This window comes from Ahaetulla prasina, chromosome 7 (assembly GCF_028640845.1).
Source record: "Ahaetulla prasina isolate Xishuangbanna chromosome 7, ASM2864084v1, whole genome shotgun sequence".
Taxonomy (NCBI): domain Eukaryota; kingdom Metazoa; phylum Chordata; class Lepidosauria; order Squamata; family Colubridae; genus Ahaetulla; species Ahaetulla prasina.
In genome coordinates, this window is record NC_080545.1 from 9,998,452 (window position 1) to 10,015,697 (window position 17,246).

General features: G+C 45.7%; 1 protein-coding gene across 4 annotated transcripts in view; it reads right to left on the reverse strand.

Annotated features, from left to right (window-relative positions):
* Positions 1–506: 506 nt before the first annotated feature.
* GSAP (gamma-secretase activating protein) overlaps positions 507–17,246 on the reverse strand; it is a 91,661-nt gene continuing 74,921 nt past the window's right edge. For 2 of the 4 annotated variants that reach the window (XM_058190011.1, XM_058190008.1), the window contains 5 exons: positions 15,539–15,658; positions 12,846–12,907; positions 4,680–4,784; positions 3,021–3,114; positions 507–2,321 (listed from right to left, as the gene is read on the reverse strand). In XM_058190011.1, the coding sequence (XP_058045994.1) occupies positions 2,230–2,321; positions 3,021–3,114; positions 4,680–4,784; positions 12,846–12,907; positions 15,539–15,658 (473 nt within the window). In that variant the 3' untranslated portion in view covers positions 507–2,229. The remainder of the gene's footprint in view (positions 2,322–3,020; positions 3,115–4,679; positions 4,785–12,845; positions 12,908–15,538; positions 15,659–17,246) is intronic. The other 2 variants (XM_058190007.1, XM_058190009.1) reach the window with 1 other exon arrangement.

The following is a 17,246-nucleotide window of genomic DNA, read 5'->3' on the forward strand; positions in this document are numbered from 1 at the left end:
CCATCCAGACCCGTCGGCTTCCAGGCACCGGGACAGCACTTCGACCGCTTCGTTGGGGTGGTCCGGGGTGGAAAAGTACAGCTGAGTGTCATCAGCGTACAGATGATAACTCACCCCGAACCCACTGATGACCTCACCCAGCGGCTTCATGTAGATGTTGGACAGGGTAGGCGAGAGAATCCACCCTGGGGTACCCACAAGTGAGGCCCCTCGGGGCGACCTCTGCCCCCCTGTCAACACCGACTGCGGCCGGTCAGAGAGATAGGAGGAGAACCACCGATAAACGGTGCCTCCCACTCCCAATCCCTCCAACCGGCGCAGCAGGATACCATGGTCGATGGTATCAAAAGCCGCTGAAAGATCTAATAGGACCAAGGCAGAGGAACAGCCCCTGTCCCTGGCCCTCCAGAGGTCATCCACCAACGCGACCAAAGCCGTCTCCGTGCTATAACCGGGCCGGAAGCCGGACTGGAACGGGTCTAGATAGACAAACAGGGTTAATTCACTTAACAACCATGTTATGAATTTAACAACTGCAGGGATTCACTTAACAACTGCGGCAAGAAAGGTTGTAAAATGGGGAAAATTCACTTAAATGTCTCACTTAGCAACTGTGGGCTCAACTGTGGTCATAAGTCAAGGACTACCCTTACGGCAGAATGAAATGAAATGAATATGCTAAAGTAGCAGTTTAGCTCTATTGCAAGAGCATCAAAACATCAAGATGACCGCCACAATGTAGGTTAAATCCACATTAAAAAGAAGGTGGATCTTTAAAACGCTAAGCGTTTGTATGGTTTGGGATGCTGTCTTGACTTTTTTTTGCTTCCTGTAGAATCCTGTTCTCTTTGCAGTATATTTAAATAATTAGAAAATACACACATAGTGTCGTGTCCCACTCCTCCTCTGACGGCCGGGTCTGGGAAGTCTGTACCAAGCGTGGCCACGAAGCCTCTGCTGCGTTGCCAAATTCCTGTCAGAGTTCTCAGGGCAGGCAGGAATCCAAGGTGTGACTTCAGCAACCAGATGAGACTTTGCCTGACTCAAGGAATGCCAAAAAGCAGATCCTTTATATAGGCCATGGGGTGTGGCTCCATGACTCAGCACTTATCCAGGCCTGCCCCTCCCTTCCTTTTGCTGACGTCGCCTCTCCATTCTCCGGAAGCGGGGATCTGCCCACCTTTCGTCCTCCTGCTCAGCTGCCGGCAATTCCAGCTCGTGACTGGCTTCATGCTCACATGCTGTAGGAGGGAGGTTTGTTTGCTCAGTCTGTCCGGGCATGGTGCCAGGGCTGGGGGCTGGAGGCATGCCAGGCCATTCTTCCTCACTATCAGTCTCTGGCTCAGATAGCAGGAGATGAGAGGGGCCCGGCTGAGGAGAGGAGGGAGGGCGAGGCACAACACACAGTCTCTGACACCAATACAATAAAGACATCAAAGACTGGTCCCAAAACTATACATTTATTTCTATTTACAGAAAATGTTTTGGTTTTTCAATTGCAATATTTTATAGTACCTTGTTCATGCTCATATTATCTCATATATACATAATGTAATAGCTGCCAGCTCCTTATTGCATCTTGCAGATAAGAATTTAAATGCTAACTTCGGCACATTTTATGCCAACATTTAATCTTAATTCTTTAATCGTATCTCTGCAATTGCTCAGAAGCGCAATTGCTTTGGGGACCTTAGTGGCCTATTCTGTTAACAAATAAATATTACGTTGAATTCAGATTCAGTTTATTCTTTATAGGACGATGACTCCCGTTCATTTTAATATTGGGTTATAAAACATTCATTTCAGAATATTTCAATGCACCTATTATAACGAGGCACAACACATTTGAAGCTCAGATTCTATTCTGAATTCCCAAACAACTTTTTTTCTAATTAAAAAAAAATATATTTTGGAACAGGCAGTTTCCATGTGAGGTTTGAAAATGAAGCAGAAAAATTCATTTTCAAATTTCAAGTTCAAAAGCATCTGAATGTAAAATATTTTGCATTCAGAACAATTTGCACATCTCAGTAGTTGGCTGTTTTTAAAAGCTGCTCATTACAATGAACTCGAGTCATCAGCAAACAGAAGTTGTGATATTTCTTTCGGATATATTACAGCTTCCTATCAGTGTCTTCTCTGGAATTCAGTTGCCTATATGTTAAAAGGCACAACATTCAAAATTCGGACGCTACTGGGTTCATAATTTTGTCTTGGTCATTAAATAAACTAAAGACCTAAAAGCATTGTAGTGTGTTTCAGTGCCACCTCTTCAACCAATCTTGCGTTCATGTTGGTTTCTTCCAGAGAAGCTGCCCAGCCTAGGAGATGATCATGCAGAGAAATCTTAATATTATGGGATGGAAGTTGATCATTGACGTCATTAGTAAAACGAAAACTGCTAATTTCAGCTTGCAGTTTCAGATTGCAAATGCAGTATATCAGAGACTTTAAATATGGGCCTCTGTGGCTCAGACTGCTAATGCAGTCTGTTATTAACAGCAGCTGCTTGCAATTACTGCAGGTTCTAGTCCCACCAGGCCCAAGGTTGACTCAGCCTTCCATCCTTTATAAGGTAGGTAAAATGAGGACCCAGATTGTTGGGGGCAATAAGCTGACTTTGTATATAAATATACAAATAGGATGAAGACTATTGCTAACATAGTGTAAGCCATCCTGAGTCTTCGGAGAAGGGCGGGATATAAATGCAAATTTAAAAAAAATACAATTATAATCTAAACGAAGATAAACTCGGTTAAGCTACAATAAAACAGAAGTAAATAAACCAGGGGTGAAATCCAGCAGGTTCTGACAGGTTCTGGAGAACCGGTAGCGGAAATTTTGAGCAGTTCGGAGAACCGGCAAATACCACCTCCGGCTGACCCCAGAGTGGGGAGGGAATGGAGATTTTGCAATATCCTTCCCCTGCCACACCTACCAAGCCATACTACACCCGCCAAGCCACACCCACAGAATCGGTAGTAAAAAAAATTTGGATTTCATCATTGAAATAGACTTACCTTGACGTTCCATCTCTACTATGGTAGTCACCAAATAGTTAAGGGGGAGAAACTTAATCCGGGTTGATATCCTGTCCGTAAATGGTATATCGTACTGCAAAAGAAAATGCATTCCAACACTGAATGGCTATAATTCAACTCCCATGTTTCAAGGAATTCAGGTTTTAGGAGAATCAGAAGCAAAGTTGTTTTAATGAAAAGAAAGAAGGACTAGGGGTGATATGACAACAGTGCTCCAATATTTGGGGGACTCTCACAAAGAAGAAGGGGTCAAGCTGTTCTCCAAAGCACCTGAGGACAAGACAAGAGGCAACGGATGGAAACTAAGCAAGGAGAGAACCAACCTCGAAATAAAGAAATCTAAACAAAAATAATTGTTTTCCTGACAGTTAGAACAATTAATCAGTGGAACGACATGCCTCCAGAAAGGAAAAGAAACAACAGGACAGGAACGGTAGGCACGCTTGTGCTCTTATGCACGCCCCTTAGAAGTTGTGGGTGCTCCAACATTGGAGGTTTTTAAGAAGATGTTGGATAACCATTGGTCTGAAGTGGTGTAGGGTTTCCTGCCTAAGCAGGGGGTTGGACTAGAAGACCTCCAAGGTCCCTTCCAACTCTGTTGTTCTGCTATTGTAAGCATATTAAACCTACTGGAGATTTCAACTCCAAAAAAGCTAGGGTGTGAACACTTATGTTGTGACTCCAGCCCCGAAACCTGGCCCCATGCCCGAATGTGACTCCGTAAGTGAGGGGGAAGGGCTGGTAAGGCTTACCTCGGGAGCACCGATTCCTTTGGCTCGGCTCCAGGAGCCAGAACCAGACCAGTCGGAGGACGTAATGAGGCCGTCATCCCCTGATTCCTCCCTTTCCCAGGCTACGCCTTCAGACCCAGCTGATAATAATAATCAAGCTTGGCTTGACCCGCGCTTCAGAAGATTAGAGAGGCGGCATCATCAAAAGGATATATAAGGAGCTTTGGGACTGCTCTCACTCCACGGAAAGCAAAATTTAGCTGATCCGTTTCAAAAAGAGCTGAAAGTCTTGCTACGTGAGTCATTTGTTTGAACTTTGGCAGGCAGCTGCGATTTCTCTGCCAGGACTGATAAGAGCTGTGAATCCACTGGCTGAAGGCCAGCTCGTGGGTCTGAAGTGGGGAAGGAGACAGAACAACTTATTGGAATCTGATTCCAATATTTTTCTGTTTTTCGGACCAGGGGTGAAATGCTTCAAAGTCTGCTATAGGTTCGCTGTGCGCGTGCATGTGCGATGTACGCAAAAACGGGCTCTTTGCACGTGCATGGGCACCACAGGCACTACCGTGCAGCGCTGAAAAAGGAGGCTTAACAAGCCTTTTCTAAGGTAAGTAGAACAGCAAAGGGAGGGGGAACACCGCTGTTTAGATTCCTGCTTTCTAGCCAATATAAATCGTGCGGTACAGCTGATCTTTGGAAAGACTGGTTCGTCCAAACCGGTAGCATTTTTTTTTACTACCGGTTCACCCAAACTGGTAGTTTTTATTACTACCGGTTCTTGTGAACCGGTCCAAATTGGTAGCATTTCACCCCTGCTTCAGACCCCGGAGGTCAGATTTTTTTTTTTTAAGAAAAAGGGGCGGGGACAAACTAGATCATATTCTTGACAGGTGATCAAGCTTTTTACCTGTTCACTGCCGAGTTTCTCGAATAAGAGTTTCACGTAGTTCCTTGCAATAGCACTGGTGCTTAAAGAATGGTTCCATAGCTGACAAACTTTGCAACAAATTTCCTGCGTGATCAAAATAAAAAGGGAGACAGGAGGAATGTTTCAATATCAAACAGGAACTGCAGCTCGGAGAATTAAATCTGTTCCTTCAATAGTGTATTTCTACTTTTATTATCTAGCCATTGATAAAACAAATCCCAAGTTAAAAAATATTCGGTGTCTTCTTTATCCTTTCCCTTTAGCATTAACCTATCCATTTCCGCACAATCTAATATTTTTTTTGATTCTATTTTCCTCTGTAAGGGTTTCCTCATTTTTCCACTGTTGTGCAAATACAATTCTCGCTGCCATCAAAACAATGGAGTATTAAATATGCATTCCTTTTATTATATTTTCCTGGCAAAATACCTAACAAAAATATTTCTGGCTTTAAATCCTTTTTCAGTCTTGTTGTAACCTGAAACGGTCACTAAACAAACGGTTGTAAGTTGAGGACTAACCTGTACTAGGGTAGAAGCATTTTTAGGGATGTATCACTTTACACATAAGATCTGTCCGTCTAACTCTGTATCAGTAATGGGTTTCTATGGGACGCGGTGGCTCAGTGGCTAAGATGCTGAGCTTGTCGATCGAAAGGTCGGCAATTCAGCCGTTTGAATCCCTAGTGCCGCGTAACGGGGTGAGCTCCCGTTACTTGTCCCAGCTTCTGCCACCCTAGCAGTTCGAAAGCAGGTAAAAAATGCAAGTAGAAAAATAGGGACCACCTTTGATGGGAAGGCAACAGCATTCCGTGCGCCTTTGGCGTTGAGTCATTCCGGCCACATGACCATGGAGACGTCTTTGGACAGCGCTGGCTCTTCGGCTTTGAAACAGAGATGAGCACCGCCCCCTAGAGTCGGGAACGACTAGCACGTATGTGCGAGGGGAACCTTTACCTAATGGTTTCTACCGGTTCACCTCAGTTCGGACAAACAGGTAGTGGCAGCGATAGGAGACTCCACCCATTTGCCCGGACATTATCACGGATGCACTGAGCATGCAGAAGCACCATGTGTGAGCGAAGCGAGTGCGTGCACACGCACATTCAGTTCCGAACCCGTAGAGAAGGTAGGTGGAACCCACTACTGCTCTGTATGCCAGATTCTCACATCTTTGCACTGTGAGTACAATTAATTTTCTTCCAGCCCACCTATAAAAACATGATGTAAACTTGCCCTGCTTGAAACCAGACAGATGAGCCAACGAGACACAAATGTTTTTTAATCGGCCCCCAAAGACAGATGTCAAAATAATATTAATTCTGGCTCCAAATCCAAACGAAATTGCGACTGACGGAATCTGATCCTACGGCTCTAAAAATAATTTCCAGCGTGTCACAGCTGCGCTGGAAGAAAATGTCATTTTGTTGACTTTCTCCTGACTCCAAAAGGGAAAATACAGTGGTAAGACAGAAGTGTCTTTGAGTCGTTGTTGTTATATTCATACAACCAAATAAAGAATGCCTTTCTGTCAGAAAGTTCGAGCTGTCTTGTTTCTTGAAATAGACAGGGAAACTTACCGGAAGAAATTTCAGAAGGAGAGAGAGAGAGAGAGAGGAAGGGAGAGGGAGGGGAGAGAGGGAGGGGAGAGAGAGGAGGGGAGAGAGGGAGAGGAGAAAGGGGGAGAGAGAGAGAGAGAAAGGCTGGGAGAGGGAGAGAGAGAGGGGAGAGGGAGAGAGAGGGGAGAGGGAGAGAGAGGGGAGAGGAGAGGAGGGAGGGGAGAGGAGAGGAGAGGAGAGAGAGGGGAGAGAGGGAGGGAGGGAGGGGAGAGAGAGGGTGGAAGAGGGGAGAGGGAGAGGGGAGGGGAGAGAGAGGAGGGGAGAGGGAGAGGAGGGGAGAGGGTGGAGAGAGAGAGGTGGAGAGGGAGAGAGAGAGGGGAGAGGAGAGAGGGAGAGAGGAGGGGAGAGGGAGAGAGAGGGGAGAGGAGAGGAGAGAGGGAGGGGAGAGGGAGGGGAGAGAGAGGGTGGAAGAGGGAGGAGGGGAGAGGGAGGGGGATAGAGAGGGTGGAAGAGGGAGAGGGGGAGGGAGAGGGACGGGGAGAGAGAGGGAGGGGGAGAGAGAGGAGGGAGATGGAGAGAGAGGAGGGAGAGGGTGGGAGAGACAATTAGGTTTAAAATCCTTTAGACCAAGAGATTCACTTAGGCTTCTTACAGAAAATTCAGAAATGGGATACTGAAGAGGGAGTTGTATTGATTCCAGCCACAGAAATATAGATCATTTCTCTTTTAGAATGTTTCAGGAGACAAGCATATGAGAAGAACGTATTTCTGCACTTGCTTCCAGTTTGTTTCCGGAACACAATTATTTCCTCTAAAATATTTATAGACTGGATTGTTTAAGTGCCTTCAAACCAGTGATGACCCCTAGCAATCCCATAAATAGACTTTCTCCCTGGCAATCAGTCCCTAGCTTGGTATTTCAACTTTTCCAAGAGGATATCCATCAACGTTGTAGATCAGGGATGTCGAACTGGATTTCTTCGAGGGCCGGATTAGCATTGTACTTCTCTTCCGCGGGCCGGGGGAGGGGGTAGAATGGGATGGATGCTTCCCACTGCACTTTGCCGGACAAAATGGGGCACGGGAGGTCGTGTGTGGCCCCTCTGCACTCCGTTCTGGTTTGCAAAGTGTTGCCGGAGGCCACCCAGGCCAAAAACATGCCATGCGGATGCCACATGCGGCCCCCTGTGCCCCATTTTGGCTGCCAGAGGCACTGTGGGCTGGTCATTTGCTATTTCCAGGCTGGCCCCGCAGGCCAGATTTAAGCACCCCGTGGGCCTAATTCAGCCCGCGGGCCTTGAGTTTGACATCCCTGCGGTAGATAGTCCTCAGCTTACAACAGGTAGTAACCATTCCAAGTTACAACGGTCCTGAAAAAATAACGTATGCCCGTTTTTCACACTTATGGCCAATGCAGTAACCTCGATTTACACTCAAATACTTGACAAGTGGTTCGTGTGTATGACGGTTGCAATGTCCCGAGGATACGCGATTCTGTTTTGCGACCTTCCAACAAGCAAAGTCGACGGGGAAGCCAGATTACTTAACAATTACTTACTAATTTAACAACTGCTGTGATTCGCTTAACAAACTTAGCAAGATAAGTCCTAAAATGAGGCAAAACTCAACCATTTTTTCACTTAGCAATGTAATTTTCAGGCTCAATTGTGGTCGTAAGTCGAGGACCACCTGTCTAGACAATTCAATCTGTCTTCTGATCCTCATCTTCTCTTTCCTTTCCAGCTTTCTGGACATTACAGCCTTCTGGTAAAGACTTTTAATAAATACTTGCAAATGTCTTTTTTTTTTTAAAAAAAGAAATACCTGCAGCTGTATTGGTTGATCCAGAAACTGCACTGTTTCTAGCTCTTAAATTCTGTGTAAACATTAGGGGTATTGGAGTTATGTTTGAAGGGATAAAAAGATAATAATGAACGAACTGCTCAAGATCTATTTAAACAGGGTTGATAAACAGTGAATGGCTTAAATGCATGATAGGGGGAAAAATAATTGTTTCTGAAAAATTGCTCAACTTTTCAAGCCCTCACCAGAGGTTAGAGAAGTCGAGATAACAGAAATATTTTGAACCAAGCTTCTCTGAACTCTTACAAATCTCCTTTTTTAATGAACATGTTGCTCTCAAAATGAGGCATTTTTTTTCTAAAATAACTCCGCTTGCAATGGAGCTCGGCAAAGTAAAAATGGAAAGATCTTGTAATCCAGCCATTTAAGAAGCTGGCCAGAGCCATTCCCATTAAGGCCCTGTGATCAGGTGTGGTTCGATTAAGTTATGTAATTACAGTGTTAAGCATATTACATTACATCACAGGTGGTCCTCGACGTGCAGACATTTGTTTAGTGACTGTTCGGAGTTACGGCATTGAAAAAAATGATTAATGGCTTAGTATAAGGGGCGTCAAACTCTATTTCATTGAGAACTGCATCAGGGTTGTGTTTGACCTGGGGGGAGGCAAAGGGGCGTGGCCAGCTAGATGTCACTCATCAGGGCTCCGTTTTCAGCCTCAACAGCCTCAAGTGGCCCTCTGCTAGTGAAAACGGATCTTGGAGATGCAGCACATGGCCCGCCCGGGCTGTTTTCGGCCACATTGGCCTCCTGCAGCCCTCTGCCAGCACAAATGGCGCTTGGGAAGGTCATACACGGTCCTCCATTTTTGACCGTGAAGGCCTCTGGCAGGCCTCTGCCAGCAAAAACGGAGCTAAGGAGGGCCGCATGCAGCCTCCCTGAGCTCCGTTTTCGCTGACAGAGGCACCGTGGGGCGGTCATTTGCTGTTTCCAGGGCAGGCCCATATGGGCCAGATCTAAGCCAACCTGTGGGCCAGATCCGGCCCCCTGGCCTTCAGTTTGACACCTCTGGCTTATATGAACAGAGCAGGGGTAAAATCTAAAAATTTCCCCTATTGGTTCTGTGGGCGTGGCTTAATTGGTGGGTATGGCTTGGTGGTCAGGTGACTCGGTGGGCATGGCCAATAATAATAAATATTAAAAATAATAAAGTAGACAAAACTTGGGAGCGCACCGGTCCACCTTCTTTAAAAATAGAGGCACCGGTCTACCTTCTTTAAAAATAGAGGCACTGGTCTACCAATTGCCTTTTTTTGGGAGGCACCGGTCTACCTTCTTTAAAAATAGAGGCACTGGTCTACTAACCGCCTGCAGAGTTGATCAGCTGCAGTGCGGCCCTTTGAAGCGCCGCAGCAGTCATTTAAGGCCGTTTGCAGCTATATCACCACCGAGAGCTTTAGGGACAAAGAAGAGAAACAGCGAGGCATGGGCAGTGGGGGGGGAGGGGTTTTTGCTACCGGTTCTCTGAACTACCCTCCCCCATTGCTACCGGATCGCACGATCCGGTCCGAACCAGGAGCATTTCACCTCTGGAACAGAGTGACCTTCCTAAGCACCTACAGAGAGTACAAATTGATACAAGTAATATTTTCAACTTACAACCAAATCATTCAATGGATAAAAAAAATGAAATGAAATAATAAAATAAACACTGTTGAACTTTGATTATTCAGACCAAAATCTGTCTATGCCGACCAAGACTTCGGGAGGTTTCGTTTTGAGAGTTTTTTTATCAGTACAGATCCCAACCGACTAGAAAAACGTATGAGAGGTTTGTTATGTGGGCAGCTATTCTTCTGGATTATCCAAAACATAGTTTAAGAGTGAGTTCATCAAGATTTCATTTAAATGATTCCATTCTTGATATTATTCAAGAAAAGGTCCCGCTGAACTCAAGGGAATGTGGAGGTTCAAACCGATGACTTGTAGCAAACTCCTCCGTACCTTACTCCTACATCTCAATTCCACTCTCAGTGGGACAGAATATACACAATCCTTGTCTTATGACCGCAATTGAGACCCAAATTCCTGTTGCTAAGAGACACAGTTGTTAGCTGAGCTTTGTTCGCTTTTACCACCTTTCTAGCCGCAGCTGTTAAGTCAGGGGGTCTGCAAACTTGGCTCTTTTAAGACTTGTGGACATCAACCCCCAGAGTTCCTCAGCCAGCAAAGCTCTGGGAAGTTTTTGTTTTGTTTTGTTTTTTTAATTTGAATTTATATCCCGCCCTTCTCCGAAGACTCAGGGCGGCTTACAATGTGTTAAGCAATAGTCTTCATCCATTTGTATATTATATACAAAGTCAACTTTTATTGCCCCCAACAATCTGGGTCCTCATTTTACCTACCTTATAAAGGATGGAAGGCTGAGTCAACCTTGGGCCTGGTGGGACTTGAACTTGCAGTAATTGCAAGCAGCTGTGTTAATAACAGACAGACTTAGTCTGTGGCGCCACCAGAAGTCCACAAGTCTTAAAAGAGCCACGTTTGCAGACCCCTCTGTTAAGTAAATCACTGCGGATTTTAAGTGTTGAGCACAGCTCTGGCTCAACACATGACACTACAGGGGTCTTGATCACGGGAGCAGCCCCTAATCAAAGATCCAAAAGGATGAATTATCGAGGACTTGTTCGAGGGGTGCAGGGACCTGCGTTTGGGAAGCATATGGAGGGGAACAACACACTGGCGGCCGGGAATAGAGGGAGATGAGGGCTGGGCATCACGAAGAGTTGCTTTACTTCCGGGATTTGGCAGATGACATGGCAGCTGAGGCTGTCAGACGAGGAGGGAGAGAGCGGCCAAGCGTCCAATAAACTGAGCAGTTCAGCCATGGGGCGGGGCACGAGCAGCGCGGGATGTTTAAAAAGGGGCTGAAAGGCAGAAGCTCTCAGCGCTTACTTTGTACAGAGAGACCTCGACTATTACTGAGAACCGGTTTGTAGCCGACCCAATAAACGAAGTCACGGGCGGAAAAGAAAACCAAGTTGGCTTTGTTTCTTCTCACGGCGCCTGGCACAACTGTGGCTGAACTAGCCGAGATTAAGTTAGTAACTCCGTTGTTAAGTGAATCTGACTTCCCACCCCCCTTGGCTTTGCTTGTCTGAAGGTCGCCAAAGGGGATCGCGTCACACACACACTGTTGTGTCCTCCTCGCCTCCGTCCGAACGATGGCTTAATTAGCCGGCTCTTATCAGCTCTGGCAGCAAAAGATTCAGCGTCGGCCAAGAGCCCTCAATAGCTGCCAAGACGCTGGTGAGTCACAACCTTTAGCTCTAGTCAATCCATGGATTTGCCTGATACAAAGAGACACACCACCTCTTGCTGCCTTTTATATCCTGTGGGGTGTGGCTCCACGACTCAGCACTTCCTAGGCCTGCCCCTCCCGTTTCTGTTGTTCCCTTCTCTCCTGCCTACGAAACCTGGGATTGAGCCAAGCCTAATTGCTGTCCGCTGGGTCTGCAGGCGTGGCCTGGGGGGGGGAAGAGTCAGGAGAAGGAGGCCACATTATCTCTTTCACTTGGCCTGCTTCTGGCTCCTGGAGCTGATCCAGGGAGGCCAGTGCTTCCGAGGTAAATCCTGATGGCCCTTCTCCCTCACTGTCCAAGTCACTTTCTGGCAGCAGGCCCGGCTCCAAGGCACTTTCGGGCATGGGGCCAGGTTCGGGGGCGGGAGGCACAACACACACACACACACACACACACACACACATACCCCAGGACACTGCAACCATCATAAATACAATCCATTGCCAAGCGTCTGAATTTTGATCAGGTGACCATGGGGAGGCCGCAACGGTCTCTTTTTCACGGTATGAAAAATAAGTCACATTTTTTTCAGGGGCCACTGTGTCATGTCCCTGTCGGAGTCTGAATCTGTGGCGGAAGATGAGCTGGAACAAGAACTGACAGCGAGTGAGTGAGAGGGCAGCTCCGTTGGCGTTGGAAGACACTGGGGAAGGGCAGGGTCAGTCCAGGCAAGCCTGTTCGGAATTAGCAAGGCCTGAAGGCAGGGAGGACAGAAAAGAGCTCATACGAGGAGCAAGAACCACCCCCTCCTGATGCAAGGGCTAGGAGAGTGCAGAGAAGGCGGGATCAGGCCACGTGCGAGGAGGGTGCCCCGCCCAGCTTCACCAGGAACACTTGGGGAATGAGACCTAAGGACTCACCGTGGGGAGGGGCATTTGTCGGGCACAAACACTGAGTTCCTGAAGTGTTGAGTGCCGACGTTTGAACTTGCCAAGAGTCCTTGCACTCCTTGTTGGTGCTCTGAATAGAGTAGTTGGTGACTAATTATCTGGATCTTCTGCTCCCTGAACTCCTCGCTTGGCTCTTGCTTTGCCAAATACATTTGGGATTTATTGCCATGTAGCCTGGGTGCAGACAGTGCTGGGCTGGACTAATTGCAACCAGAGGCTGCTTGAGGTTTGCGTGGAGGTTTATCTTCACTCTGCTCTGGGACTTGCCAGAAACGTGGGAGCGTTTGGAGAGATTTGGAGCAATAAAGGGGCTGTTTGAACTGCCAGCTGTTTGTGTTATCTCCATGCCGGGCTCTGGGTCATCCCACATTGTGACTCTGACCGGTCATTAAAAGAATGGTTGTAAGTTGAGGACAAGATTTGTGAAGATCAAAATAAATAGAAGTTCTTGGCTGATCAATCAAAATATACATTTACTGCAAAGAAGATGCAAGACTGGTTGACTAAATATGGAAGTTAGTTAATAGTTACCTGAGGGAGCCTCGTCAGGATACTTAACTTGAGCTTCACGTTCTGTTCAGTGTTGTCCAATTCTTAAAAACAAACCAAAAGATATAATAAAAGGACCCAGAGCATATAAGTCTACGGGCTATTGCTATCTTGCAAGTGTCCGACGTTTTGGAGGAAAGCCTCAAAAAAAAAATAAGGATCTAAAAGTGTCAAACATGCAATGTTGCAAATATCAAAAGGCACATAAATACAAACGAAATGTGCTTTTTTTCAATTCTGCATCTGCCTTGCTTATTCGCTGATGATTGCAACACCGAGTAAGCCTTGAGGCCGTGACTCACGGCAAATTCCCAGGGCGTCCATCAATTTCGCCTGGTCCGCCAGTTGCGCCCCTTTCTTGACCGGGATGCCTTATGCACAGTCACTCATGCTCTCGTCACTTCTCGTCTGGATTATTGCAATGCTCTCTACATGGGGCTACCCCTGAAGTGCACTCGGAGACTCCAGCTAGTCCAGAATGCAGCTGCGCGGGTGATTGAGGGAGCACCACGTTGCTCCCGAGTAACACCACTCCTGCGCAGTCTGCACTGGCTACCTGTGGTCTTCCGGGTGCGCTTCAAGGTTTTGGTTACCACCTTCAAAGCGCTCCATGGCTTAGGGCCCGGGTACTTACGGGACCGCCTGCTGTTACCACATGCCTTCCACCAACCCGTGCGCTCTCACAGAGAGGGTCTTCTCAGGGTGCCATCCGCCAAGCAGTGTCGGCTGGCGGCCCCCAGGGGAAGGGCCTTCTCTGTGGGAGCACCTACTCTCTGCAACGAACTTCCCCCCGGTTTACGCCAATTGCCCGACCTTCGGACCTTTCGCCGGGAACTGAAAACTTATTTATTTATCCAAGCGGGACTGGCCTGATTTTTTAAAATTTAAAATTTAAAATTTTTTAAATTTTAAATTTTATTGGGTATTTTATATGGTCAATTGGACGGTTTTAATTTCGGCCTTCATTGAATAAGTTTTTTAATTGTTATTTTAGTGTGTATATTAATTGTTTTAATGTAGGCTGTACACCGCCCTGAGTCCTTCGGGAGAAGGGCGGTATAAAAGTTTAATTAAATAAATAAATAAATAAATAAATAAAATTTAAAAATGACAGGCTGCATTATCAGGGATCCCCTATTCCTGCTGTTTTTCTTTCTCTAAAAAGGACTGCTAAAAACAAGAGGTCTCTAAATGTCCGAAGTGGGCAATTTTTGAGACTTGTGAACTTCAAACTCCTCAGAATGGAGACTTTCTTAAAGAATGATAAGATTCCTAAGAGGTACATTTTACCCTCATGCTTAGCCTGCATGTAATAGTAGCCGCTCTTCATGTAAGCAATAGTCTAACACTTAAGACTTATATACCGCTCTGAGCTATTTACAAATGTCAACCTATTGCCCCCAACAATCTGGGTCCTCATTTTACCGACCTCGGAAAGCCGAGTCAACCTTGAGCTGACTGGTCAGGATCAAACTCCCGGCAGTGGGCAGAGTTTGCTTGCAATATGGCACTGTAACCATGGCGCCCCCATGGCGCAGACTACAATCTGTATGAATAGTCCTTGACGTAATGGCCATTCATTCAGCAACCACTCAAATCACAAAAGCGCTAAATGACGGGACCCTGGACTTAGGTTATGGCCATCGTACCGTATATACATAATTTTGTATTTACTTGTTTATTTGTTTTTGTCATGTTTATGTAGTGTAAATTGGAGTTGGCGACCCTTTGAGAGCTGTATGCAACAAAATTTCACTTTAATGTATGCCGATTAGTGTACATGACAATAAAGTTATTATTACATTCTGTTCTGTTCTGTTCTGTTCTGTTCATTCCATTCCATTCCATTTTCCATTCCCTTTCATTCCATATTTTCTGTTCTGTTTCGTTCCATTCCGTTCCGTTCCGTTCTCCATTCCCTTTCATTCCATATTTTCTGTTCTGTTCTGTTCTGTTCATTCCATTCCATTCCATTCCATTCCATTCCATTCCATTCCATTCCATTCCATTCTCCATTCCATTCTCCATTCCATTTCATTCAATAGTTTCTATTTTATTCTATTCTGTTCTGTTCATTTCATTCCATTCCCCATTCCATTTCATTCCATTCTCCATTCCATTTCATTCCGTATTTCCTGTTCTGTTCTGTTCTATTGTTCTGTTCTGTTCGTTCCATTCCATTCTATTCCATTCTCCATTCCATTTATTCCATATTTTCTGTTCTGTTCTGTTCATTCCATTCCATATTCCATATTTTCTGTTCTGTTCTGTTCTGTTCTGTTCCATTCCTTCTATTCTATACCATTCCATTCTCCATTCCATTCCATTCCATATTTTCTATTCTATTCTATTCTATTCTATTCTATTCTATTCTATTCTATTCTATTCTATTCTATTCTATTCTATTCTATTCTATTCTATTCTATTCTATTTTATCCTATCCTATCCTATCCTATCCTATCCTATCCTATCCTATCCTATCCCATTCCATTCCCTTCCCTTCTCTGGGGTTGAAAAAGGTCAGTGGTGAACTCCTCTCTGGGGCTGACAATCCTGCTTGGATTTCACCACAGCCCTTTTCAAGCAGCACTGGGGAATTCTGGGAATTGAAGTCCACAGGCCTTAAAGCTGCCATGGTTGGGGAAAGCTGCTGTAATCTGCAGAAGGAACATTACCTTTCCAAAGGTTCAGGACGTTCTTTTCTGTTAGGTGCAGAACTCCATGGTCAATGTACTGCAGGACCGTGTGCAAAGGAAAGCACCTCATCCCCACTTCCAGGTGCCGAGCGTGGAACCCTGTATTAAGGAAGACATTAAAGAAGCTCAGAGGAGAAGTGCAACTTCCCCTGGGGAACCACGGAACGAAGCGAACGAGGAACGGCGTTGAGAGAGTCCCGTGTCAATTATATTTATCTGAACACATATCTACCACGCCTTCCTCCTCCTATTTTTCCCACCATGACGACACTGTAAGGTGGGCCGAATAGAGAGGGACTGGCCCAAAGTCACCCTGCTGGATTTCAGGGCTAAAATGGGATTAGTACTCACGGTCCCCTGTTTTCTAGCCTGGTGCCCTGAACCATTAAACCAGGCGTGTCGAACTCGATTTCATTGAGGGCCGCATCAGGGTTGTACTTGACCTGGGGGGTAGAGGGGGCATGGCCAGCTCGACATCACTCATGTCGGGGGGCACCTGTGGTGGCCTGAGCGCTCTGCTGGTGAAAACGGGCTCCCGAGCTCCGTTTTCGACTGCGACAGCCTCCTGCAATCCTCTGCCAGAGAAAATGGAGCTCGGGAGGGCCACCCGCACCCCTTGTGAGCTCTGTTTTCGGCTGTGATGTCTCTTACAACCCTCTGCCAGCTAAAGCAGAGCTCGTGAGAGCCGTGGGCAGCCCTCTTGAGCTCTGTTTTTGCTGGTAGAGGCACTGTGGGCTGGTCCTTTGCTGTTTCCAGGACTGCCCTCTGGGCTAGATCTAAGCACCCAGAGGGCCAGATCCGGCCCCTGGGCCTTGAGTTTGACATGCCTGCACTAGATCAAACTGGGTAGGAGAAAACTAGATAAATGTGTAAGATAAGTACTTCGAAGGTGATGCAACTTCTGCAACTTTACCTGCATTTAAGCTGAATAGAATAGAATAGAATAGAATAGAATAGAATAGAATAGAATAGAATAGAATAGAATAGAATAGAGTAGGGTAGGGTAGGGTAGGGTAGGGTAGGGTAGGGTAAGGTAGGGTAGGGTAGGGTAGGGTAGAGTAGAGTAGAGTACAGTAGAATAGAATAGAATAGAATAGAATAGAATAGAATAGAATAGAATAGAATAGAATAGAATACAATACAATACAATACAATACAATACAAAATATGGAATGGAATGGAATTCTTTATTGGCTAAGTGTGATTGGACACACAAGGAATTTGTCTTGGTGCATACGCTCGCAGTGTATATAAAAAGAAAAGATACCTTCATCAAGAATCATAAGGTACAAACACTTAATGATAGTCATGGGGTAGAATTAAGCAATCAGGAAGCAATCAATATCAATATAAATCGTAATATCATAGAACCATTAGCCATGATCCCAAGCCGTATCTGCCAATTAAAAGCAGGACTGGGGTTTAAGCTTTTAAACTTCTGTATAGTATTCTTTCTCCTATATTACCAAAAAATAAATAAATAAAGCAATTAAAAAAATCCCACTTTAACAATTGTGAACTAACAATCTGTAATTATTCCCATTTCAAAAACTTGCTCCGTCATAAAATTTGTCCTCTAGGGGACATTAACATTTTCATCTGTCCTCGGACTTATCAAAAAACAGCAACAACCTCTTAGGAAATTAAAAAAAACCAAAAAACCATGACTTGGCAGAAACCTGCCTGG